This window comes from Lissotriton helveticus, chromosome 10 (genome assembly GCF_964261635.1).
Source record: "Lissotriton helveticus chromosome 10, aLisHel1.1, whole genome shotgun sequence".
Lineage (NCBI taxonomy): Eukaryota > Metazoa > Chordata > Amphibia > Caudata > Salamandridae > Lissotriton > Lissotriton helveticus.
In genome coordinates this window covers 141,542,492-141,570,487 of record NC_136071.1, presented here as the reverse complement: position 1 = coordinate 141,570,487, position 27,996 = coordinate 141,542,492, and the positions used below count along the sequence as shown (strand labels likewise).

At 44.4% G+C, this 27,996-nt stretch overlaps 1 protein-coding gene across 3 annotated transcripts in view; it reads left to right on the top strand.

Moving 5' to 3' along the window:
* The window catches only part of LOC144786032 (lysosomal alpha-glucosidase-like), an 828,834-nt gene extending 801,747 nt beyond the window's left edge, over window positions 1-27,087 (top strand). For all 3 annotated transcript variants that reach the window (XM_078664954.1, XM_078664952.1, XM_078664953.1), the window contains exon 20: window positions 26,152-27,087. In XM_078664954.1, the coding sequence (XP_078521080.1) occupies window positions 26,152-26,214 (63 nt within the window). In that variant the 3' untranslated portion in view covers window positions 26,215-27,087. The remainder of the gene's footprint in view (window positions 1-26,151) is intronic.
* Window positions 27,088-27,996: the final 909 nt, after the last annotated feature.

Here is a 27,996-nt window from a genome sequence, read left to right as displayed (position 1 = left end):
GGTGAGAACATCATATCATTTAGACTGTCGAAAAAGCTGTCAACAGCTTCCTGTGAAAGTTCCACTAACTCGGAAAAAGTGGTCACCATGCATTCATGAGCATGATTGCCTCCATTAATGTTTTGATCAGCATAGCTGACAGAAGGTCGTACCTGATCGATGCTGCTTTCATCTTGAACCTCACTACCCCTCAATCGTAGTGGTGAAGTTTCCACGAATGCCGTCATCAGGATTGGTAGCCGCTGGGGACAGCACAATGCATGAGCCGTGACCGGACCCAACAAAGTTTATGCATCCATTGGCGCATCCGATTGTAGCGTCAGACAGGTGTCCAACACGCATTCTTCTCCGCATAGCAAGCACCTTAATACAGGTAAAACACATCTTTGCCACATTGGTCAAAATGAAAGAAACCAAGTCATGTTCAGGTCTCTAAGCCGGGATAGTCCAAGGATCTTAGATATCCGGTCCCGGTATCCAATGGCTAGGATTGTTTCTTCCCTTGTCGCAGGTGTTTTGTCTGTGACTCGGTCTGCCATAGCGTAATAACAGGATCAAAAATAGGATTCCTGCCACTAGTCCCAAAAGGAGAGGAAGTCCACCAAAGATGGAATGGACAAAGTCCGGAAAAATACCCAGAATGGCTTTAAATGGTGTTAAAGCCCCCGAAAACACTGTCTTAAATACATTTGAGACTCCGCTGGTATCAGAAATATTTAAGATTTCGTTCAGGATTTCTGCGAAATGTATGGGGGAATTAGTTGATAACAATGAATGAATCTCTGCTGTTGTCCTTGCAACTTGGAGATCATACGTTTCTTTTGATGACGTGAGCCTGGTTGGCGTCTGAAGGAGCACTGTTTTCATTCTGCTTAAAGTATCAATTCGAATAGAAGCAATTTTCAAGTTCGGCCATAACCTTGCCTCCCTGTCTGGCATTGCGCTGGGGAACAATACTTGTTCACAGCACATGACCTTCGCAGTCGTAGTTACGAGATAAGGTACTCCGGGCACCAAACTACAACATCTGCGGTCTACAATTACGATGTAACTCCCGTTCGATAGTCTCCTAAAGAATGGTTCTAATTGTGTTGCAGGTGTGCCTAGCTGGTGGCATGAAAGGTTATTTGAGGACCCTTCACAGGCTCCGTGTAAACTAATTCCATTACACAGAAGTGTACCGCTTAGTGACATCGCACAATTATTGCCACTAAGAAACACTTTCTGGCCTTTATTACTGACACATGCATGTGAATAGGGCAAGTTCCATGTTGACTTAATGTACCCTTTACCCAATTTTTCGTACATGCCAGCCTGTATATATTTTTGGCAGTATTGAAACCTGAAAGTCGATATTGGAATATTAATTATCCCATGTATTATCCATTGACTGACAGGTCGTTCTGACATTGTCACTGGTAATCTCTCGAGTTTCTCAATGCTCAGGATTGTATAATCAGCACCCTTCTGTGCCATACTGATTTGTTTATCAGTAAGGTTAAAGATATCGAATAGTGACGTTGTGTTGATTAAACGCCAAGGCACATAGCCTGAACGCAGATTTTGTAACGTCCATCCAAGCTGTACAATAGAACGCAATTGGGACTGACCGTGTTGTAACAACAGTAAGTCTTGCGATATTATGTCGATTGCTGAAGACACAATGCTGTCCAAAGAGTATATTCTGGAGGACAGAGTCATTAACCCATTGTCCACTACAGAAAGTGATTTTTCCAAATTAATACGGTCAATTTCCCGTATTCTCTCTGATGTTTCAATTTGAGTTTTTTTCCAGGCTTCGTTATAAGCTGCATATACAGAGGCTGCTATGAAGCGTTTTTGACGCTGTTTGCGCGGTCCCATAATGAAATCACGCAAGTCAGCACCATCAGTAAGTAAAGTTAGGTGTTGCTTAATTTCTGTCAGTGTGGATGTTTGTAGCCATTGAAGGCAGAGCTTGCCCACACTGTACGTGGTAATTATCCCTGGGTGTTGTCTTTGGGAATATCTAGGGTCTGGCCTGGTCAATGTGAACCCCTGTATTTTGTTCAGGAATCTGTCTTGACAGTTATTAGTATCTGTGGGCCAGATCAACCACTGTTTCCAATCAGGATGTGTTCTGTTTTGGCTTAATATATGGTTTACGTCTATCTCCTCATCTATAGAGCTATTACTGTTCATTGTTGGCTTTGGAATAGACGGTTTGTTTAAGTCTTTGATTTTGGCTAAGCCAAGACAGGTAGTTTGTTGAACAGTGTCATTGAAAAATATAATTTGTTCTGGGATCATGCAGGCTCTAAACAATGATTCTATACCTTGTACTTGCCATTCTTTTGTACCCCAAACACTTTTTACTTCAACATTTTTGTCCCAATAATCAAAACCAAATGTACTCATTTGCTCAAAAAACGAGTCTGAATATATCAATTTAGTGTTTGTAAGCATGGTCTTCGAAACCTGTCTTATTTGACAATTTGAAATAAAATGTTTCTGCATTACTTGTGTTGAACCCTGAAAAATATGAATACTTGTCATAAAAAGTTCTTGAGCTACCTTTTGGAGGGGTTGCACAGTGTTCCCATTGATTATAATTTAAAACATTTCTAGGTTGTGCAGATTTATGCAGATAATGGTTACCAAAGTGACTATAGCAGAACATCTTATCATAATTAGACGAACCCTGCAAATAATCATGTTTTGTAAATTTAGCAGACATTACTAGGTCAGACATCATATCATTAATACTTTCAAAGTCCCAATCATCAGCAAATGAGCTTGGTTTTACAAAGTCACTCAATGAGATCTTGATTTGATGTGGATATTTCAGGATTTCAACCGGACCATAGATTTCATAATCAGTATTGTCCCATGCTACCCCACCGGGTATAGGATTGGCTGTGAAGTTGACTGAAGAAAGTTCTCTTTTCTCGACGTGTGAAGACGTGTGTGGTTTGAGGACCAAGTTGATTTTCTGGCTTGCTGTGTCCATTTTAGCATATTTTCCCTCAATGAAATGTCCCAAACATAGTACCATGATGAGCCAAAGTATGAGGATAAGTGCACCTAAGGCCACCCAGAATTCAATCCATGGAGAAATCAGATAGGTTTCTTTCAGTTCTTTAAAAAGTTCCTTAGCTTTATCTTTAAAGGTTTTTGTTGGTGTCTGTTCCTTTGATTCACTCAGATCTTCAGAAGAATCATCGAAGTTGATGAAGTAGCCGGATGCCGTTCTGTCTATTGTTCCAATTGCTTCAGGATTACTGTTTGCTTTATTAGTGTGTTTTGTTGCAGCAGCATAGTCATTTGTTACTTCATTGTAGATTGGTGTGTCTCTGCTAAATGTTTTTATTTGGGTTTTTAGAGGTTTAAGTTCCATAGCATTGTTGCATAGTCCTTGTTGTAGTTCTGTAGGCATTTCAAATGTGAGTAGCCTCTTAGATTGAACCTCTGTGTTTGTAGCAAACCTTGGTGTTCTACTACTTATCGGGAGTCCACTTGGCCTACTGTTTGTTATCGGCCACATGATTGTGGTTTTACCAGGTCGATTGATACAACTCTGTTCTCCTTTTTACCAGCAAGGGGCGGTAGTACTACTGATCTTGTCCCGTTGATAGACAAGACAGGAACTGCTTTTCTGTAAGAAGGCCCAAATTCCTTCTTTACCGCGATCTTTTCTCTGACTAGATCCCCGACTTTTGGAATCCAGACAGGTCTTGCTGGGACAGGTGGTTTTTCTTCAGTGGTTGTTGGCTTTATGTTGCTCAGGTCTTTCCTTGTTTCGTTTAAGTCCTGTAAAATAGCCAAACGATCTTTGATATCAAAGCTTTTTTTTTTAACCACTGAAGTCTGACTGTCAAGATCTAAGACCATCATTCTAGTCCCAAACAATAATTCGTACGGACTGAATCCCCTCAGAGAATTTCTTGGCAGGTTGTTTAGACTACGTTGGACACTTATTAGATGTTTGACCCACCCAGCTCCCGAACCTAATACCTTCGCTGTTATAGATTACTTTATGCCTTTGGTTTTTTCTTTACACCATCCCGTTCCCTCAGGTAGGAAGTGAGAAGAGTCCCGCTATGCTATGCTCATTTGACCATGTTTTCCACACGCTTTAGGGCAAGAGGAAAAACATTAGCCAAACGTAGCATGCTTCTAGCGTATATGCCATTATAGACTCGTAAATCTTTTTATAACAGTTCAGACGTCAGCCGAGTGCTGGGGATCTACATTACAAGTGGAAACTAGTCTTTATATGTTAATTGGACGCATTAATTTTTTTTGTTGATCCATTCTGGAGTGAAATGCCATGGTAATATACCGTTTCTCTCGCCACTGCGTTCTCTGTTGCAGTTAGGGCATTTCTTTACAAAAATATGATGCTGCAGGCTCATGCCTGGCCACCAGTACTTTGATTGTAATTCTTCCAGAGAATCTTTTAGTTTGCTTTATTGTTGCACCTGTGTCATCTTTGTAACCGTTTTGAATCCAATTCTGCAAATCGTTGTTATATGATTTGACGCTGTAATATGAATCGGACACTATAAGTGTCGGGAATTCGCGATCTGCATTATCTAGCGCCATTTTCAATGCTATTATTTCAGTTTGTTCTTCTGAATTAGTTTCTACTGAGTGTGTTTTTATTAGCAGAGGTCTCAGTTTCCCTCCGTGCCACACTTCTTTTGTGATTTCACATGTGGGGTTATATGCTTGTTTTCCCCACCCTGGTGGTTGAGCATGGCCATCTGTATAGATTACACAAGCGTACTGTCGTAAGGGCCGAATGTCGATTGGCAGAGGGTATGTCATTTCATATTCTAGATATTTTAATTCTTTTAATTCTGGATCAAAGTAGTATTTTACTCTGTCCGTTGTAATTGAATTCACCCATTGTATCCATTCAGGATTCAACGCTGTTGTTGGTAAATTACATGGGGTTGTTAATGCCTTAAAGGCTGATTCTGCTGTTCTGACTGTGATACGTCTACCGTCAGCGTTGTCTTTTTCTCTTGCTATAGCCGTTTGAACTGCATGAACAATGTTTTCTTTAATACTGAAACTCTTTTCAGCTTCTGTGTACAAGTGTGATTTATATGCAATTGGTACCTTTTCTCCCTCATTACAGGTCAGGTACGTGAATCCGCATCTTCCTGGGATGACTCGAATCACAAGATTGCGTGTGTTGTCACGTGTTTCTAATTTTGTTTTAATTAACATGTCTGTTTGTAAAGATCTCAAAAATTCTGTGTGTTTTTGAGTCCAATTGATTCTTTTAAAATCTGGTTTTATTAGATCATAAAGGGGTTTTACCCTTTCTGCGTAATTTGCAATGTATGTTCTTCCGAAATTTAGGAAGCCTAGAATTGATTGTAGGTTTTTTAGTGTTCTAGGTGCTTGGAGTACCGCACATTTCTCTAGGAAATTGTCAGCCAGGCTTTTGCCTTCACTTGATAATTCATATCCTAAAAACAGGACTGTTAGATGGGCAATTCTAGATTTTTTAAAGTTGAATTTGTAACCCTCTGATGCGAACCCAAGTATTATGGTGTTCACTCTCTTCAAGTGAGTATCCAAGTCATCATCTGTTAGGTAGATGTCGTCGACATAGGATAATGCCTCGTCATCATATGTTTGTAGTAATTCTGTTACTCTCGCTGAGAATAATCCTGGGCTGTTCTTGTGCCCCTGGGGTAAACGGCAGAAACTTTTTTGCGAGCCATTTACCGAGAACGCAGTCAAATATCTGCTCTCTGGTGCTATATTTTGACAAAAGAATCCATTTCAGATGTCTAATGTTGTTTTGTATTTTTTGCGCACTATGTTATTCATTAGCGCAGCACTATGCGAATTTTGCACTGCAAAAGTTTTGCAACATGAGTTAAGGTGTCTGTAATCCAAAACTAGACGATATGAGTTGTCTGGTTTGGAGACAGGAAACAAAGGGTTGTTCATTTGTGAGGTGCAAGTTTCAATCACCCCCTGGTATTCAAGTTGATCTAGGATCTCTTTTACCTGTTTTTTAGCTTCTTGCTTAATTGGGTACTGCCTTTGTGCAGTAGGTTGTGATTTTAACTGGATTTTATGAGGAGGAGAGTCCTTATCCCATCCTACATGATTTTTATATAAAGCAGGAGCTAGAGCTACTGCCCACTTTCTTGCAAGTGTGTATTTTTTATGAATTGGAATATGATTTGAGAAGGCAGGCATAATTATTTCTTCGCCATGAGGGCATTCCCTGACAAACTCGGGTGGCCAGTCTCGTTCAGCTAGAAGGATGTCATAGCCCTGGGAGAGATTATCCCAAAATAGACCCCTTATTTTTCTAGTCTTATCCCCCTCTATACGTAATGTTATTTCATATATTTTGTGAGGTTTGCTAACTCTGGTGTCGGCAGTTTCCACCTGAATGTATTCATTCGTGTCCACTGTCTCCAGATGATTCATAAGGACTTTGCGAGCTATGCTCACTTCTGCTGCGCTATCTAGCATTGTCTGAGCCCATTCTCCGTTTTTCAGTTGTGTCCTCAATATTCTCGGCATTATTGATTAGTTTAATGCTGGCTACCTTCTTTTTTGGAAATTGTAATTTTTTATTTGGATGAGCAGGTTCCTTGTCTTTGGACTTGACGTGCTCTTCCCTGTGTTCTGATCGTCCTCTTCTTTCCGATTTCTGCGAGGAAGTCTGAAAAGATTGAGAGGGACGTGTATCATTATCTTGATATCTATCAGGTTTCTTTATATTATCCCTATTTCTAAGGTTGTATTTTTTCACAGAGGGCTCCCTTTGGGGAGACTTGCATCCTTGGTCAGGAGATCTTTCTCTCCGCCGAGGAGACCTTCCTCTGGTCTGGAATCTTTTTTCTTTAGGATAGGATTGTTTATTTCCTTCCCAGCTCTTTTTTTGTGTTAAATTATTTTTAATAAATATTTTCTCAGGACTTTCAATCAGTTGTGGTTTCACCGGTATTCCACCCAGACTATCTCTTCCTAGTTCTTCATAGGATTTTTCTATGATTCTGGCAATTTCAGCTGGTTGGTCTGCTATATCTGTTTCTTTTAACCTTTGGCGGATCGCCACGTTTGCTGCTTCTCCCTTTATGTTGGCTAATAATATAGCCGAGACCTGCTTGAAGTCTTTCAGTAATTTCATACCAAGAGTTAAAGCGGGTTCTGGACCATATTCATCTTGAATTTGTTTTAGCACATCTGGTATTACTGACATGGATGGTACACCATGTGTTTTTTTGTAGATGGAAGCAAAGACTGTACCCCAAGTGTCACAGTCCTCCACGTGTGGTGTGATTCCCATTGGAAGACAGATAGTCAGGATCCTGTGTTTCTCAAGAGGAGTGGTGTCTGGAAACACCGCCTCTATTTGAGTGATTTTTTGTGCTAGCCAGAAAGGTATTTGTTCCCGTTTTGCGGGTACTTTACCTAGACAGGACTGTATGTTCTGTGGTGTAATTTTATTTGTGTTCCCCTGATGAGGGGTCAGCTGTGGAATTTTGATTGCCGGTTGGATTGTTGAAGTCCGCATTACATATTGGACTAATTGTCTATGTACTTTTATTAATTGTTTTAATTGTACTAAAAGAGCTGCTGCAGACATCCCATCGATGTCTGGATGTGGTGTGTATCCGGCTAGGACCGGCCACGTTGCTCCTGGTCTACCTAGTGGACCGAGCCTGGTGATGTGATTATTATGTTTTAGGGCGCCATTAAACAAGAGCAGGTGCTCTTGGAATTTGAGTGGTACTTCCACCTCCTCGAAAGGAGTGTACTCATTAGGAGGTTCCTCTGTTTTGTAATAGTGGAAGTCCTTTGTTACAGCGTTTGCTGCTGGAAAGTTTATCCATGAATAGAATACCTCTGTCTGCCGATATTCGTGTGCCTCAATTACGAATATGACTGTGCCACCTCTCGGTGTCAGTCCATTTTCTATAAGTTTTAGAGTTACAGATCTCCTTTTGTTGACCGGTATGAGTATTATATCCGGGTCTGCTTCTTGCATAGTATTATCAGCTGCTTCTAGTTCAGCTGCTATTCTAGCTGTCTCTCTTTCTTCTTCACTGTCTACCATTTTACCGACAGGAAGGTTATTCCGTTTGTTTGCAGATCAGGTTTCTTATGGAAACAAAGATTAGATGCACAATATTTTGGAACAGTGTATCCTTCAACGTTGACTAAACCAAGAACCATACATAGGAGTTTCCTCCTGCGAGGTTTGGCGGATATGACCTTTCACCCACTCCAGACGTCTTTGGAGTATTATGGGAAAAAAGGGGTTCTGTGTGAACAAGCACGACTGAGTTACTCTAATGTCTTGCGTTAGTTTTATCGCCTTTCCAAACGTTTGGGCGCCATGTAGTGTAGTTCCTATTATCCCAATAGGCTCTGCGCATTGGAATAATACCTTCAATAGTATAGACCTAGGACGGAGGTTAACTAGGTCTTCTACTGACGATATTAGACTTAAAGTTTTGGGTTTGCCAGCTAGCTCAGAGTTCACTAGAAACTTTCTCGAATAGGCAAGGAGGAGTTGAACCTCCCTGGATAGACAAGAAGGGATTTAGTTTCTGACAACCATAGAACATGACAACTTTGCTCTCCCCTAATCAAGAGTGTATCTCTAGAGTCGTGTGAAAACAAAAGACAACTTATTTTACTCAGTCAGTTCAGTGCATTCTTAGTTTCACCAGATTGTAGAGAAAAGGAAGAGACGGGCGTGTTCAATAAAAGATGTTATTTATTGATCAGTCTCTTTTCACGTACAAGAGAAATGAATCGATATTATTGCAATACTTATGGTTAAGTAAAGTGCATACAATAAAAGCAGAAGTATAAAATAATACTGAAAAAACATTTATATGGTTTTTAAGCCATATGGTGGTTTAAAATGGATAAAATAGATACATACATATATACATTTGACTAATCGTACTCAACTGGTGCTTCTAACTACGCCTACCCCAGTGTACCTGACCTAAGCCTAATACGTGGGCGGGAGTAGATAAGTAGCAGTTTAAGTTAAGTTTGTTTTGCCAAGTGACTGACTCAAGAATTCTCTGCAAGGGGTTATTCAGTTCTGTACCTGAGATCTAGAATGGTTGAGGGCTGGTATCTCTCGTCTTTGATCTCGATATTCCAGGCTGCCTGCAAAGGCTGCTTGGAAGCGCCGGAGCTGGATTTCTCGGCAGGAGAAAGCAGCGTCTCGTTCTCAGCGCGTCAGGAAGGCGGGGCAGCGCCAGCGGGGTCCGCTCTGTGCTGGGCTCCTTCGGCAAGTCTCGCTGCTCCGATCTCGTCACCACCGCGTGTGTTTGCTTAAGGCAATGTCGGTAATATTTATACCTGTAAGGTGCCGAGATTGACGTAAGGATGGACATAAATACGTCAATAAGGATGTCACACGAACTGGTCGTTAGCACATTCTTTACTGAAGTTCTCGGTGGAATCAAAACAATGGCCGCAGGGATTTTCCCAGGTTGTCATAGGTTTGATTTGTTTTGAGAACTCCGTATGCCTTATCAGGGGCTGTAGGAATAGTGCTTGCCTAATTAGATGGCAAGCGTTATGACCTAATCAGATAACGCGTTCCTGTGCCGTGGTGTGGCTTAATCAGATAACGGTTTTTGCATCATGGGATGGCTGCTAGTTAATGTTAACCAGAACAGGGTCAGGAATAGGGGGATCGATACAGAACCTATAGGAATACATCACATCTCCTCTTCAACGGCTCTCTGTCGGGTGTGCCTATACAGCAAATCTGCAGAGCCGTAACCTGGTCCAGCAGGCACACTTTTACCTGGCATTACTGTCTGGAATCTACAAGGAATGCTGACACAGCTGTGGGACAAGCGGTTCTCCGTAGTCTTTTTCAATAAGGTGAGCCTCTCTCCATCCCACCTTCCTATCTGTTTTGACTATTTCTTTTATTTTATTGATATTTCAATTAAGTTTGTTGTATCATTTATACATGGTTATGTTCACTTGTATATATTTTTTTTTTAAACCTTTATTACGCAATATTGGCAAACAGATACGAGCCTACAACCATCTGGCCGGCCTCGAAATCTTGTAGGTCAAAGTAGCAATCTATACAGCGACTCGGTAGTATATCGGAACAAAATACAATCATCCTGAATTACACTGGAGACATGCGTAGTACCGAGAATAGGAGAAGTGAAGGTTCATTTTAAATTTTATAAAGTATAACGAAAAAAGTAGGAGCTGAGAAGGATCGAAGTCCATACAATCCGTCTAAAACATAAGCGGGCGACGTCCACTAAAAGAGATCCAGCAAACAGTAAATCTAAATCAAAATGGCGGCTGACAGATAACACAAAAGGGTGAACAATCCCACAGCACGTTACGCGCCAGTCGCTACCCACCCCGTATCGATCGAACCCACAACCCAAGGAAAAAGGGGGAGAAATAAAGAATATAAAAGAAAGAACAAAGAAGGCCCATAGAAACTGAAACGGACAAAGAAACCCCCCCCCACCCTACACGCATGCAGAGGCTACGGCCACCCCCCCCCAGCAGCGTGTCTGTCGCCCAGAAAGAATACCCGAAATATAGAAGTAGAAGAAAGAAAGAAAGAAAAAGGAATCAGAGAAGATCAGAGGAGGGCAAACATTTGTAAACAAAATAGCCAACATGTGTAATCTCGGCCGCCCCCCCCCCCCGGGACCCCGAACCCGATGCATAACCAACGTCTAACTCCCCAGTCCGTCGATCATTATCCAAACAAAACAAGCAGCAGGAAGAAAAAAGGGAAAAACATCATCAACCTTGTCCCTTCCGATCGAGCGCGACGACGAGGTACAATCGTAGAGCAGCCATCTTGGATGGAAAAAGCAGACGAAATGACAACCACAATACAGGGCACTGTCCACCAAGGTCTGTCCACCTCAATGTCCTGCGGCCAACGGCTGCACAAAAAAGGGAACCACACAGCAGCAATCCTCGAAAGTCAACCGGCCAAAGCAATAGTAGCAAATCCAGGATAGGGCAGAAAGACACGCCAGTAGAACACAAAGGAGTTGCCCGGCATGGCGTCCAAAGACGATTCCCCAGCCATTGCACAAGTCCAGAAACCCCACACTGCACCATAACCATGACAGGCAATACCGCGGCGGTATCAAGATCTTGGACCTCCGACGCCTCCATGTAGATCTGGGTAGGCAGTTCACGGTAGCCGAGCACAGGGTGTTGCGAAGTGCTCAGTGCACGAAAACCAACACAGCCAGCCGAGGGCACTGCGGGCAGAATGGCATCTAGTCGGCCCCCCAGGTCCCGGGCATTGTCAGATAGGGCAGCTCGCAAAGTAGCCAAAGCGCTCAGAATATCACCAATCGCCAAAGATGCCGCAGGAGAAGCGGATGCTGCAGCATCCTGCACATGGGGCTCACAAACATATGCCAGACCCCGAAACTGTTCGTCGACATCCATTGTTAGCAGCCGGTCATCACACCGCAGAGCACAGCCACGTCGGGGGTCCAGGGGCCACTCACTCCGTTATGACACCGCACTCAGTTGCAGCGCAGCGCCGGTCGTCGTAGATACCCTTAGTAGCAGCCTGGGGTCGTCAGTTGCGAGCGCCGAGCGCTCGGTTCAAAATGGCACCCACAACAGCGCTGGAAGGCGAAGAGGCACTCAAAGCCGTCTACAGGCTGGAGAAAAGACACAGTGTATCACTGGCCGCGGCAACATTGTTGCGAGCGTGGAGGTGAACTGGCCAGGATAGCACGTTGCGGCAAAAAAAGCAGTACGGCAGCCGCTCTCCGCCGGCCGACCCCGCACCGTCGTCAGTGGCCGCTGTTGTTTTAATCAGGGCCGGCCATATCCGAGGAACAAAGACCCGGTCACCGCCATTCCGCTCAGAAAGGAAACAAGGACACTCTGTCGCGTCTGCCGCAGGGGGCACGCCGGGGAGCGCACCGTTGGAGTCAGGATCACTTCCCGGTTCCGAAACATCAACGCGGTCACAGGATAGCTTGCAGGATCAGTAGCTATTCGGAGGGAAAACGAGAGGGTCGGCGGAGCCGAGGGTTTAGGCGGCCATCATGGTTGCAGGCTAGGCTCCTCCTCACTTGTATATTTAAATGCATATATGCAGGTGAATGTCTTAACATAAATAAATAAATATATATATATATATATATATATATATATTACGCTCTACACCATCCCAGGATCCCGGGAAGGAAATGACAGCACTCTGGGGTATCTTACTCACACGGTAGTTTATTAACTACAAGTACGCCACAGACGCGTTTCAGCACTAGGCCTTCGTCAGTGTGTTTACACATGAAGAAACCGGTACACTTAATATAGGTAATTACATACATAGGTACCACCTCTCAGTTGATATCAACAGAGGACTACAATCCTCCCAAATGCGCGCCATCTTGTAATGGTCAATATATACATATATACATATATGTCTATCTACACATTAGCAACACCCTGTATTGCGTGATCACCCTACAAATAGGTGGATGTGCGTTTCTATGGGAGAAAGTTTGTATGTTATCGCATATATCTTACATATAATGTTTAATGCAGCCGTGGATCGGCAATGGTCCTCTTACACTAATGAGATGTGACCTATTATATACAACCTATGTACAACATATTTACAATATATTCACTCAGATTTACCCATGTTCAGGTAACCAACGTATAGCGCGAGGTGCCAAAGACTACATGGATATCCCACTAAAACTATCCAGTTAGTGTCATTTTGGCATAACTCAAATGAATCAAAGAGCCCCTTGATCCATTAAATTGCCACTTGTATAACAGTACGGGTATGTACATACATTGGTTCCTTCCCACCATCAGGGTGGGGGCAATGGAACCATTAGCGAGGTTAGGGTTTTTTTCTCTCAATTCAACCTAAATATATCCTCCTGTAGGTATATACCTACATGTACTTTATATACAAGCCCCAATGTGTAAGTGACAATATATACAGTGCTATACATACAAAATTAGAATTCAAAATTCAAAATACAGAGCATATCCACAGAAATTGAGTACATATAGATATAGCAGTAATCTATTACGCATTGCCTAGATGAAAGACCATTTCTTCACCGCTATTCATCCCTTTAGGCCACTTGGTGGAGAGGTCTATGATGTAACGTGACTCCAGTCTACGGAGACGTCGCAATTGATCACCCCCTCTGGCATTAGTTTTGATGGTATCTAGCCCGAAATATTGAAGCTGACTACGGTCCCTGTTATGCTTTTCGGCAAAGTGCCGGGCGACCGGGTAAGCCTGGTCGGCCTTGTCAATGGCCCTTAGGTGTTCCAGGATCCGCAGCTTGAGCATGTTAATGGTACTCCCTATGTAGCGGAGGCCACATATAAGTCTTTGGTAGTCACGGGATAGGTGACTCCTTCTTTGGATGATACTGCGCATGGGCATCGGCTCCATCCCCCGATTGTTTTTTTCCGCCACCGTGCTCGGATGTGTTTCCAGTGCTTCGTGTTGAAACCGATTTCCTTCGGCGCGCAATCCTCACCAACTTACAGGAAATATGTTTCGAACGCTTTTCCAGTCGACGCTATTCTTCAACATCGAATACTTTGATTCCGTTCGTCGTTGACGGCCTTCGGGCCTAGCTAGGCCTCAACTCCAGCTCATGGAAGGGATGCCATTTAAAAAGTGTCCTCAATGTGGGTCGAAGTTTCCCCACACCGACCTTCATGAAGTGTGTAACTTGTGCCTCTCCCCGAAGCACGAGGCCAAAGACTGTTCCGCTTGTGCCTCTTTCCGCTCCAAAAAGACTATCTGGGACCGAAGCGCGAGAAGAACAATGGCTCGATCTTCAACTTCCATTCCGGACGACATCTTTGAGGAAGGCGTCAAAGTCCCAGAACAACACGACGTCGGCAGCGGTTCCGAAGAAGAAGAAGTAGATGTCGAGGACATCACTCCAGCGCAGCGGGTCATAAGTAAGACAGTCGACCCCAACCCTTCCTCGACACACCCAAAGAAGGCCCCGGTCACACCCACGTGAATAATATCTATAATTACAGAGTAGCACGCCAATATAAGATAGGACCCCATTAATATGATGGACAGGGCTCGTGTGCTTGGTTACTTCTTTTCTTTGTTACTTAACCAATATGCACATAGTTGTGGCATATTTTGTGGCATCAAGTTGAACTGGTGTCCAATTTTGTGGTTCATCTTGTTTTTTCTTTTCTAGGTATTCAATCACGAGTGGTCTCCAACATACAGCCGTTGCCACATTGAGGGTAAACATATTGCTGTTCCACCCTGATTGAGACAGAGGGTATTTTATTTTATAGATATTATTCACGTGCACTTCACTTATTTGAATTACTTTGGTCCTGAAGAAGCGCAAACGACCCTATATGGGCGACATAAGCGCGAAACATGTCGACCTATGACCTTTTGTCACCCAGGCATAGTGTGCCTTTGGGGCAATTTTATTTCTGCGGTTTTCGGACTGCATAGGGTACAACAGTTACAATGTCGCTGCATGTTGACCCTTTTTTATCTCATTTTTGCACGCACTTCCTTTTATATTTTTTACCCTCATTGAACCCACTCCCCGCACACCCCCATGCACCATCCGGCAGTCCTACAAAAGATCTCCGACAAAGTGTCCCTTCGGGGGCCCGTAGGGAATTGCAGCGCCGGCCCTACGAGGAGCAACTGCCCGATGATGAAGCATGACATCCCTTGGGGTGTGTGAGGGCAACAGAGGACAAAGGTTTCTTTCCCCTCACCAGTGGGTATCCTTACCTAAGATTTTTCTTTCTTTCCTTTGTACTTTTTTCTTTCTAAATGTATGGGTGACTTTTCTTGCACCCTTAAGTGTGGGTGACTTTTTGCACCCCATTTTAGGAACTGTGTCCATTCATTGGTATACACGTATGCATTAGGAGCATGGACACTGGACCTTTATTAGCTCCTAGGTCCCCCCCTCTTTTGTGTGATAGATGTTGTACGGCGGCTCGGCCGAGGGACCTTACTATTTTATAATTTCCCTTAATTTTCTCCCAGGCACACGAGCACCAGTCACATCGATACAGGGAGTCCTTAAACCTGCACAATTGCATATGTATAATTTACTAGTGCTGTATGTTAGCACCTTGTATTTATATTTGGCACCCCCCACACTAGTATTACAGTGTATAAACACGCCCCCCCCTCTCTCTCTTTTTTTGACCAACTTTCCAAAATGATGGGAGAGGTATGGAGGAGATAACTATAGATAATTATTCATTATTAGCGCTAAGTGATCTGGATTGTTAAACGCGCATGGCAAGGGGATTAGTGGTCCCGATGTCTGCACGTGCGCACTTCGCCACTGTTGCAGCGCATGCGCTGTGGCTCAGACATCCGATGGGCAGGCGGAGAACCGGGAGCCGGAAAAGGACGCCGCCCAGTTCCCTTCTATCCTACTTGAACTAATGCCGGCAGATCATTTACCGGTACACGCTTTGAAGGGTGATACACGGCGGTGGCAGTCCATGCATTAACTCTCCGGCCACCGGCGGGCGTATATTACGCTTGCATCTTTATGAACTGCCTCAGCATGGCTAGGTAAGCAAACCCCGGGCTTTACTAATCGTGTGCGTTTCCAGCCTTCATCATGGTGGGAATCCAAGCAGGCAGCAGGGGGCTGTTAATTACAGAGTAGCACGCCAATATAAGATAGGACCCCATTAATATGATGGACAGGGCTCGTGTGCTTGGTTACTTCTTTTCTTTGTTACTTAACCAATATGCACATAGTTGTGGCATATTTTGTGGCATCAAGTTGAACTGGTGTCCAATTTTGTGGTTCATCTTGTTTTTTCTTTTCTAGGTATTCAATCACGAGTGGTCTCCAACATACAGCCGTTGCCACATTGAGGGTAAACATATTGCTGTTCCACCCTGATTGAGACAGGGTATTTTATTTTATAGATATTATTCACGTGCACTTCACTTATTTGAATTACTTTGGTCCTGAAGAAGCGCAAACGACCCTATATGGGCGACATAAGCGCGAAACATGTCGACCTATGACCTTTTGTCACCCAGGCATAGTGTGCCTTTGGGGCAATTTTATTTCTGCGGTTTTCGGACTGCATAGGGTACAACAGTTACAATGTCGCTGCATGTTGACCCTTTTTTATCTCATTTTTGCACGCACTTCCTTTTATATTTTTTACCCTCATTGAACCCACTCCCCGCACACCCCCATGCACCATCCGGCAGTCCTACAAAAGATCTCCGACAAAGTGTCCCTTCGGGGGCCCGTAGGGAATTGCAGCGCCGGCCCTACGAGGAGCAACTGCCCGATGATGAAGCATGACATCCCTTGGGGTGTGTGAGGGCAACAGAGGACAAAGGTTTCTTTCCCCTCACCAGTGGGTATCCTTACCTAAGATTTTTCTTTCTTTCCTTTGTACTTTTTTCTAAATGTATGGGTGACTTTTCTTGCACCCTTAAGTGTGGGTGACTTTTTGCACCCCATTTTAGGAACTGTGTCCATTCATTGGTATACACGAAAACATCACATCAGACAGGTGGGTGTTACAAATAAGCGTCCAATGTCACAGGAACATTTAACATTGCTCAGACAAGAGGTAACATCCCTCCTGCAGAAAAATGCAATAGAAATAGTTCCAGAGCATCAGAAAAGCAAAGGAGTATACTCGCTATATTTCCTAATACCAAAAATGGACGGATCTCTAAGACCCATCCTAGACCTCAGACCTCTAAACATTTACATACAGTCGGACCATTTCCATATGGTCACACCAACAGGTCCTTCCACTACTGGTAATAAACGACTTCCTTGTCACTCTAGATCTCAAGGACGCCTACTTTCATATTCCCATTCACGCAGCGCACAGAAAATATCTCAGATTTGTGCTAGACGGGCAGCACTACCAGTTCAAAGTGCTCCCATTCGGAGACACAACAGCGCCAAGGGTCTTTACCAAATGCCTAGCATTAGTAGCAGCACACTTAAGAAGACAACATATTCATGTCTTCCCGTATCTGGACGACTGGCTCATAAAAGCCACCTCATACAGCCAGTGTTTACAACACACGCACGCTACCATTCAACTGCTTCACGACCTAGGATTCACAGTAAATCACACCAAGTCGCATCTACAACCCTCACACATACAACAGTATCTCGGCGCTACAATAAACACCCAACTAACACTAGTTTATCCCTCTCCAGCCAGGATAACAGGTGTACAAACTCTTCTAACAAAATTCAAACCACAACACTCGCTGCCAGCTCGAGTGTTCATGCAGCTCATAGGAATGATGGCATCTTGCATATTTATAGTACTTCATGCAAGATTGCAAATGCGTCCACTGCAAGAGTGCCTAGCGCGACAGTGGAACCAGGCTCAAGGTCAACTGACAGACCTAGTGTTGTTAGACGGTCGGACTCATCGTTTTCTGTAATGGTGGAACACCAAAAACCTTTCCAAAGGGCGACCGTTTCTAGAGCCAGTTCCTCAAATAGTCATGACAGCGGAGCTCACCTACTGCATCACACCATGCAAGGCAGGTGGACACCGCAACAAAAGCTACTCCACATCAACCACTTAGAGTTGCTAGTTGTGTTTATAGCCCTAAAAGCTTTTCAAACTCAAGTGTCAGGCAAAGCTGTCTTATTCCGCACAGACAATATGACAGCTATGTACTACATAAACAAGCAAGGAGAGACACACTCTCTGCAGCTCTCTCAGTTAGCACAGAAGATATGGAGATGGGCTATACCACTAAAGATCTTCCTATTAGCCCAACATGTCCCAGGAGTAAAAAACACTATGGCAGATCTGCTAAGTCGACAAACACAGCAAATCCACGAGTGGGAACTTCATCCACTAGTTCTTCATCCGTTGTTTCAAATGTGGGGACAACCTCAAATAGACCTCTTTGCCACCCACGAAAACGCAAAATGCCCAAACTTTGCCGCCAGATACCCACACCCATTGTCCAAAGGCAATGCGATATGGATGAACTGGTCAAAACTATTTGCGTACGCTTTTCCTCCTCTCCCACTACTTCATTAGTGGTACGCAAGCTACAGCAACATTCCCCAACGCTCATCCTGATCGCTCCAACTTGGGCCAGACAACCATGGTACCCCACACTGTTACAAATGTCTGTAGTACCACACCAAAAACAAAACCTGTCTCCAAGCCTTTTAACGCAGAACCATGGAGAGATCAGACACCTGGACCCAGCTCAGCTCAACCTAGCGATCTGGCTCCTGAGGTCATAGAGTTTGGTTACCTCAACCTTCCCCCAGAATGTATGAACGTTCTCAAGGAAGCTAGACGCCCCACTACTAGAGCATGTTATGCTGCTAAGTGGAAAAGGTTTGTCATATACTGCCAAAACAACCAGATTAATCCTTTAGACGTGTCTATTCAACATATCTTCGGATATTTATTACACCTTCAAAAGTGTAATTTAGCCTACACGTCTTATTAGGTTACACCTTGCAGCCATTGCGGCATACTTGCAAAATAGGCAACATCTATCTCTCTTTAGAGTACCAACTATTAAAGCTTTCATGGAAGGACTCAAAAGAATAATTCCTCCCAGAACACCACCTGCACCAGTGTGGAATTTAAATGTGGTTCTCATAAGGTTAATGGGACCTCCCTTTGAACCATTACATAAATGTGAACTGCAATTTCTAACCTGGAAAGTAGGTTTCCTTTTAGCCATTACTTCCCTCAGGAGGGTTAGTGAACTACAAGCATTTACCATTCAAGAACCCTTTCTACAAATGCATAATAACAAAGTGGTTCTTCGTACTAATCCAAAATTCCTTCCAAAAGTCATTTCACCATTTCATCTAAATCAATCTGTTGAGCTGCCCGTTTTTTTCTCGTAGCCTCAAACAGTCGCAGAAAGAGCTCTACACACTTTAGATGTCAAGAGAGCATTACTGTACTACATTGAAAGGACACAAGCTTTTCGTAAGACAAAACAACTTTTTGCGTCTTTCTCACCGCCACATAAAGGCAATCCCATATCACAATCAGGGATCGCTATGTGGATTGTTAAATGTATACAAATATGTTTCCAAAAAGCCAAGCGTACATTAACAATCCCACCAAAAGCCCATTCTACCAGGAAGATAGGGGCTTCAATGGCATTCTTAGGGAACATTCCCCTAGATGATATATGCAAAGCAGCTACATGGTCTACACCGCACACATTCACAAAGCACTACTGTTTAGATGTGTAAACTAAACAACAAGCCACTGTGGGCCAGGCTGTACAAAAAACTCTTTCAAACAACTGCAGCAGATACTGGTGGTCGCCGCTAGGTGTGGAAACTGCTATGTAATCTATGCATAGTGTGCAATCTGCAGCTTATATGCCTCGAACGGAAAATGCTACTTACCAGTATGCACTATCTCTTATACAGCTCAATCACTTCCCTAATGGCGAAAAACAATCTGGGGATGGAGCCGATGGCCATGCGCAGTATCATCCAAAGGAGGAGTCACCTATCCCGTGACTTCCAAAGACTTTTCTACAACAAAACAAACTGCAAACATCCGGGCCCAACACTAGGTGGCAATCTATGCATAGTGTGCAACTCTGCAGCTCTACATGCCAAGAACAGATGCATACTGGTAAGTAGCATTTCCTTATATATATATGTATATATATATATGTATATATATGTGTATATATATATATATGTATATAATATACCACCAACACTCCTCCTACTTCCAAAGGAATTCCGTCACTCAAGTTGGGGGTTTGGTTGAACTCTGTTGCCTTCAGAGACACGTTTCGGCAAATAAATTGCCTTTTTCAATCTGAAATATAAGCACTTTTGCCACAATTCATGCAAGTAAAAGTTTATTCCATGCTGGCGTCCTGGTCAATGTAATCCCCAGTATGGTAAAAGACAGCTGACCATGTTCTTTAGTGCAAATTTCAAACGCGCTGGCAGTTATTCTTTAAAAACAGTGTTCTGAGTCTCAGCCCGGTTTCTCTTTTGCAAGGGTTTGCCACCCCCCCCTTCACTTCCTTGCTTCAAGCAAGGCCCTGCTCTGTGATCCTCGTCTGATGCGGACAGGCAGCGAACAGGCTACAATCCAGGGTGCCTGTTGATCACGCTCATGAGTAGTGAACCTCCTGGAACCGTGGCAAGCACCCAGCTCCTGTCCTGCATGCCTGCCTCAGTCTCAGGCACGGGGGCTCGATGGTTGCTGCTACGCCATCTCCTCCAGAAGCGATCTGCTTTCCAGCGCCTAATTGCTGGTGGTGCTCTGGATGACGCTACCTCTGTGCGCCAAATTATATATATATATATATATATATATATATATATGTATATATATATATATATATATATATATATATATATATATATATATATATATATATGTATTTGTAATGCATTTTCTACGTACAGGATTACATACTATTTCTACTGCATGCCTTATATCAGCATGCATACCTATAATGCTACTGCTATCTATTCGGATTCAAGCTTTTGAATCTATTCCTAGTGATAGATGTCTCCGATGCTTGGCCCCTGCGGCAGACTTTTCTCATCTTGCCTGGCTGTGCCCCAAGGTGTCTGAATATTGGCGCAATGTGTGCACCACCATCTCTGAGATTACTTCTACGTCTATCTTGCAGATCCTTTGCTTTGCCTTTTAGGCTTTGTGAAATGTTGCCCTGACGCCTCCCATTGGCTCACCGCTATGCTGCTTGTGCTCGCGCACCGCAGAGCCGCCATGCACTGAGCCAGTACACTCGCACCCAAGGTTTACACTTGGCTAGAGGATGCTGCGCGTTGTCAGACACTCTTGCCGGAATTCTGGGAGTTGATGCCGGCAACAGGCCGGCCACCTGATATCTGGGGTCCCCTTGTTTCATACCTCCTTCTCCGAAATACTTCTCTCTCTGCGACCTCTCCCACCGGCTCCCCCGCCCTCAGTGGCTACCGGTGCTGGCCCGTAGAGCATGCTACCCACCCCCTGCATACTGTTGTCCTTTTGAGACTCCTCCCGCCGGCGTCCTGTCTGTGCTGGGCGCTCCTCCATGTCCTTCTCTGCTTCATCTCATGACATCCCCTCCTATATTCCGTGGTGTGCCACTAATGTACAAGTGCCTTTATGATGTATGCAACAGATGTGGTCTTTTGTCTCGTCTCTTCTCTTTGTTATTTGCGAAAACCATGATTGTTTACTCTGTAACTTGATGTGCAAGTACTCCAATAAAGGTCTTTGAAAAATAAAAAAAATAAAAAGCTTCTGAATCTATTAAAGATACCCTAATACTGGAGAAGAAAATAAGCTACTTACCTGTAAACTGTGGTTCTCCAGTATTGGTATCTTTCATAGATTCACAAGCGACCCACTCTCCTCTCCATAGAGGCTCCACGGGTTTATTTTATATACTTATATTGCACTTGTGCTCGAAAATCTGAGAGCATGGAGCCTCTGTGGAGAGGGTGCTAGAGGGTGCTGTCACCTAATTGGCTGGAGTTTGGACCAATCCTAATGACTAAGACGAGATATTAAAGTGAATATTTTTTCTCTATTAACTTTAATGTTAAAGTAATTACTTACTGCTTTTTAGGTCTCGCACCTGCGACGCATCGCGAAGCGATGTCGCAGCGAGACCTATAGTCGTGGAGTCTGCTTTCAAGGAGACAGGAGTTGGGCACGCGCAGCATGCCGGAATCAGATCAGTTTGCGCGCGCGTGCACCATCTCCTGTCTCTCTTGAAAGCCTCCAACACACACAGCCACACCCCCCTGCTTTCGCTTCGCACACGCACACGAGCGCACACACAGAGAGACGCACGCACACACACGAGCGCGCACACATGCACACACACGAGCGCACACATACAGAGACACACACCACACTCCCCCCCCCACCCCGCCGCCACCCCCAGTACAACTAAGCCCCACTCACCGCACCGGCACCACTCCGGACTTCTGCAGCCTCCGCGGGGCTCTACCTCGGGTATGGGAGCCCCGCGTCACCACTGCTCCTCTGGGCAAGCCACTCCGTGGGCGCGGGCTTCAGAAGACGGAAGTCCCGCCCCACAACAGGCGTGTGTGTGGTGTGTGTTCCCCTAGACGTGATGTTGTGCGTATGTGCTGTTCCCCTTTCTTTAGAGGCGGCGAACATCCCTGGGGCTCAGGGGCTCAGGTAAGATAGTCATTCCCCAGTATAATAGCTGTAGATAGGGGTAAAACGTGTGTGTGTTTAATTAGCACAATTGTTTCCAGCTGATCCTCGTTAATTGGTTCAACTTACGAGGATCGCCTGAAAACACAAGCACTTGTTTTCATTTGTCATTAAGTATTCTCGCGCCACTGCATCCACTTGCCATCCCCTTAAATCATACAAAGGCGCTAATAAATAGGAGGGTTTCGCTATTGTTTTACAAAACTTTTAATACATGACATGTCTGCATTTTTCTCTGGAAGGCACAGAGTGCGCAGAGACTCGAACCACGTTCACAATTCTAAAGTCCCCAACTTTGCATGTTATGCCACACCGTCTCTCCATATGTATCAAATATGTTTATAGGTGTTTATCTCCATTTGCCTGAGCACTGTGCCAGCACATGACAAGCGTATTCACCTAAATTATGCAGAGCTTCGCCTCCGGAGTCTCTCTTCGTTGCCCCTCCCTGCCAGACCTCACAATATCCCCAAGCCACATAGTTTAGCTCCCTCATCGGGCCATACATCTTATAAGGCTACTCATTTGGTTTGCACTCACGTCCTCTCTCCATTGTCCCTGTGTTACAAATGCTTGTTTTAAATCCTGTCACTGAGAGATTGTTTAACAGTAACAGACACAAAGTGTACTGGTTTGAGCTCCTCGGGGTTGATGTGCTTCATGTCTAATGTTGCACGAGGGTTAATAATGTTGCACATTTTGACTAATGTGAAGTTTATTAAAATGAAGGCAAAATACTCGTTGAATCTGGCCGCCTGCTCGGTATAATCAAAGCAAAATAATGGACGAAGAGCTCAAGTCATTGCAATATTTGATTGCTAAGATGGTTTGCTCGGCGTAGTTGAATGGATTTGTTGAAGCAGTGAAATATACAGACCTGCACCAGCCACTAGTGTCTAATGTATTTGGTACAACCCCTTCTAATTAAATTATTGAGGTCCCGCATTAAAAATCACGTAGTAACTTATTTTGTTTAATTCTTACATTGACTTATTCGTCAATAGTGGTATTCTACCCTCTTGGGAAATGTATACAAAGTACTACTTACTGCATACTCTGTTAGAAGAATTAAGACCCACAATATTTTAATTTTGCGAGAATTGGCAAAAAGCTAGAATTTATACCCTTTAAAAAGTGATTATATATCAAAATGCTTATATTTAACCCCCTCAGCCACCCCCCCGCCCCCCAGCTAGAATGGATTTGAAGAGAGCTTTCCAGAGTGCGTCCTACGCATTCTGTTGAATCCATCTGGCTTGGGCTCAGCTTGAAAGGAAGTGCTGTTTAGAACCTAACCTGGCAGGATACAAAGCCGACGCAGTTTCTGTATAAAGAGATGTCTGTCCCATGATGCCCTTAGAGTGTCCCCTTGGGGCACGGCTGCGTAAAACCACTCGCTTTTAAGCTACATTTGAGAATTACCAGCGACATTACTTGACGAGCAGAAAATCTAGGTTGGATTATCCCCCTACAGTCCCGTCTCTGGTTCCATTCCCTGGAGTTTTCAGCTTACTGGGCTTGAAAATGGAGAGTCGATTAGGGGGATTTCTTACCCAGTGCTGTAGATCCCTGATGGCACTCATCTTTTGGCTCAATCTGCTTTTTTCAGTGTGATTGATATAGATTTCTGACAGTTGTAATTATGTAAATAAAAAGTTTTGAATTGGTAGAGGTCTGTGTACTTTTTTAGGTCTCGTCTGAGCCAATGCGCTTGCGCATTGCTCCGGCGAGATTATAGTAAGCGGAAAAGAACAGTCTACCAAAACGGCTGCTGATCGCATACAGTTCATGTGATCTATGCGCGTGCACACATAATGCCAGCCACATAACTCACCACCATTTCTGTGCCTCGGCATCAGACTTCAAAGGCTGCCGCTCCCCCGCCCCCCCCCCACCCCGCGTGCACATCGCGCACCACCATTTGTCTGTGCCTCGGCATCAGACTTCAAAGGCTGCCGCTCCCCCGCCCACCCCCCGCCACAGCAATGCCAAGAGCTTGTTTCTGGACGAAAGTGAAAGCCTACCGTGCTTGTTTACAGTAGCCTTGCTCCTCAAATGCTGTTGCTGTGTTGCTATCTCTCTAGGGACACTCAACTTGAAAACACTCGACTTGCTAGCTGTAATGCTACATCCGCTATGCTTTGCCTCTAGACACGTTGATCCCTCGCAGCCTGTGCTGACTCTGCCCCTCCTGATTCTGAAACTGACCAACACAGTCACCACGCAGTCGCAGTCTCTTCTCTGTCTTATGATGTCTGCCCTGCCACCATTTACTTCGGAACCTCACCCTCACACACCCTCACCCTCACACACCCTCACCCACATCACCCTCACCCCGTCACCCTCACCCCCGTCACCCTCACCCCCGTCACCCTCACCCCCGTCACCCTCACCCTCCCTCTCCCTCACACACCCTCACCCTCACTCACCCTCACACCCTCACCCACCCTCACAACTTCACACCCCTCACCCTCACAACCCTCTTACCCTTACTCACCCTCACCCGCTCACACACCCCCACACACCCTCACCCTCACACACCATATCACTCAGGAACACCACCGCATCACTCAGGGGCACCACCACATCACTCAGGGACACCACCACATCACTCAGGGGCACCACCACATCACTCAGGGGCACCACCACATCACTCGGGGACACCACCACATCACTCGGGGACACCACCACATCACTCGGGGACACCACCACATCACTCGGGGACACCACCACATCACTCGGGGACACCACCACATCACTCGGGGACACCACCACATCACTCGGGGGCACCACCACATCACTCTGGGGCACCACCACATCACTCGGGGGCACCACCACATCACTCGGGGGCACCACCACATCACTCTGGGGCACCACCACATCACTCTGGGGCACCACCACATCACTCTGGGGCACCACCACATCACTCTGGGGCACCACCACATCACTCGGGGCACCACCACATCACTCGGGGGCACCACCACATCACTCGGGGGCACCACCACATCACTCGGGGGCACCACCACATCACTCTGGGGCACCACCACATCACTCTGGGGCACCACCACATCACTCTGGGGCACCACCACATCACTCTGGGGACTCCACCACATCACTCTGGGGACTCCACCACATCACTCAGCCCAACCACATCATCACTCAGCTCCACAACAGCACTGTCCTTGCTTGCTACCAACAAGCATTGCCATAGCCAATAGGACTCGCATTAGGAAAGTGTAATCTATTGGCTTTGTAAATACCAATGCTATTAATTTATATATTTTCAAAGCCAACACATATTAAATAAAATTGTCATTTACAATACCAATAGCTCACACTTTCCTATTGCGAGACCTATTGCATTTCAAATGCTTGTTATGTATCGTGGGACTCCCACTTCGACGACGGGGAATGATTCAAGCATGTGAATCTATGAAAGATACCAATACTGAAGAACCACAGTTTACAGGAAAGTAACTTATTTTCTTACTGCTACTTACCATCAAATCATCGAAGAGGGGATTTTGAAATGAAAACATCCTACAGTATTCGATAATACCCACGTAACAACCAGTTATAATACAGCTAGGCTCAAGGTGTAGGTGCAGGAAGAGTAGCTACTTTGTAGTTGAAGATTACTAATGATAGAACATTGCACCTAAAAGTAAGCATGGGAATCTATTGGCCTCTATTAATACAGAACACTTTGCCCTAACCTAATAGCATGTAAATTAATGAGCAGTGTGTCCAGATCATGTGGTAAAGTATATGTGATTGAAAAAACATAAAAATAATTATTCCTCCCTCTTGAGATTGTGGAGAGTCAGAGCAAATTGATCAATATGTGAGCAGGTCTAACTCCTGGTTTCTCTTTCCCTTCTTTTACTTTGTTCATGTCTACAGGTTCTTCTTGTGGATAATCTTCATTTGAATCTCAGTGTAGGATTCACCATTCAATGGATGTGATTATCGTGGCTGTGCAAGCACTAAGGTCCTAAAGTATTTATGGAAATATCCTGAACACCAATTGGGGAGCAATTTATAAAGAAGAAAGCATCTGTATGTTGAACATATCCGTGACCGATACATCAACTGATCTCATTTCCTGCTTCAAAATATCAGCAATCAGAAAGCTTCCGGAGCGCCATGAAATGCCAACATTCATAGTTTGAAAAATTATGAATTATACATTCATAAAATATGGGTTGTCAGCACCTAAGTACCATGCTGCACATAGATGTAACTGCTTACACCAAAAAAGTGCACAGGCGATGTAAAGTGTAGTCTGAGAATACTAGGATATTTTTCTGGCAAATGTAAAACACCTTATCTTGACTGCTTTTGCTCACCTCTTCCATTGTACATATATCAGCCCAATATTTGTCTTCTGATGAGTTACTTATTTGCCCCAGGGGAGCTCCTATTTCCCCCCTCCCTGTTATCTGGATTGTATTACATTTTTTTTTACTTGTGTAATTTATTGATTCTTCACTGTATGAACTGATTGATTTCTTGAGAAACAAATCCTTAATCAGTCTCTCAATCATCCCTTCTAATTAAGTGCCTCCGTTTAAAATAAAATAGTACATTAATTGTTTTGTAGGTCAGTTTATTCCTAACTTAACAACTTTTAGCTAGAGGCTCACGAATGGTAAGGTGCATCGTTTCTTAGGTGGAGCACGATGAAAAGGCACGTCTTCAGTCCTTCTGAATTGCCTTAGGGGCCAGACAGGCTTAAGTTAGCTGTTCGTTATCTTGAGAGTGTTCTGGAATAATTTGTTAACACCTGAATCATCTTGATTTGTTGAAAAACCTACAATAAACGCAATTTTCACAGGGCCTCATTGGTTCATTGATTACCCTTCCTGCAATGCGTGTCACTGAATACCTCTGGGCAGGGCTTTAAGTGGAACGAAAAAACTGATGGGGGAGGGGGGTCTCAAAGGGGCGTGTCCAATGTAATTAAGGGTGTGGCTTAAAAACACATACGCAAAAAATCTGTGTTTAGCATAGTGTGCCGCCCGACTTGTATTTTGCTGTTTCTGTCATTGCATCCAGATATATGATACAACAAGTAACATCATACTTACAAGTAAGGACTATTGGCTTTGTCAATGATTGTTAGTTGCATAAGCTAAATAAGCAGCAATTATGGCATGTATATAATATTGAAAAAACTTCCACTTAAAGCCTGGTGACACCACGACAATGTTGCTGCTCCTGCGTTTCAAAAAGAGAAGGGAAATACAGAAAGAAAACGACTCTTTAAAGGATTTCCCTTTCCCTACAAGTCTCACCTGGCATGAGGTCATGACGTAACTTCTCCACAGACTAATTTGACCACCGCGCGCTGAAGTACTTGTTGCTGCATTGCTCGTTTTTACTATTTTAAAAATCACTTGTTCTACTGCGCGTTCGCGCTGACGATCCTTGGCGCTAGGCGCAACCTTTCCTTGCTCGTTATTGGGGGGCAATACTTGGATTAGCTTCTCACCTGCACCATAATTGGACCTCACCCCGCACTTTGCGGGACTCAGAGCGCTTCAGGGCACCTTGGGCTCGTGGGGACATCGCGTCGCGGTGATTGTAGCCGCCATCTTAGGTGAGGGAACCAGGGAGTGCCGAATAGCAGGCGCCATCTTGGTTGGGGGGCTAGTGAGTTCATTGCAGGACTCCCGTGTCTGAGAAGGGGTTTAAAAGCGGAGCCTTTCTATCGACAGGTCAGACTAATTTGACCACCGCGCGCTG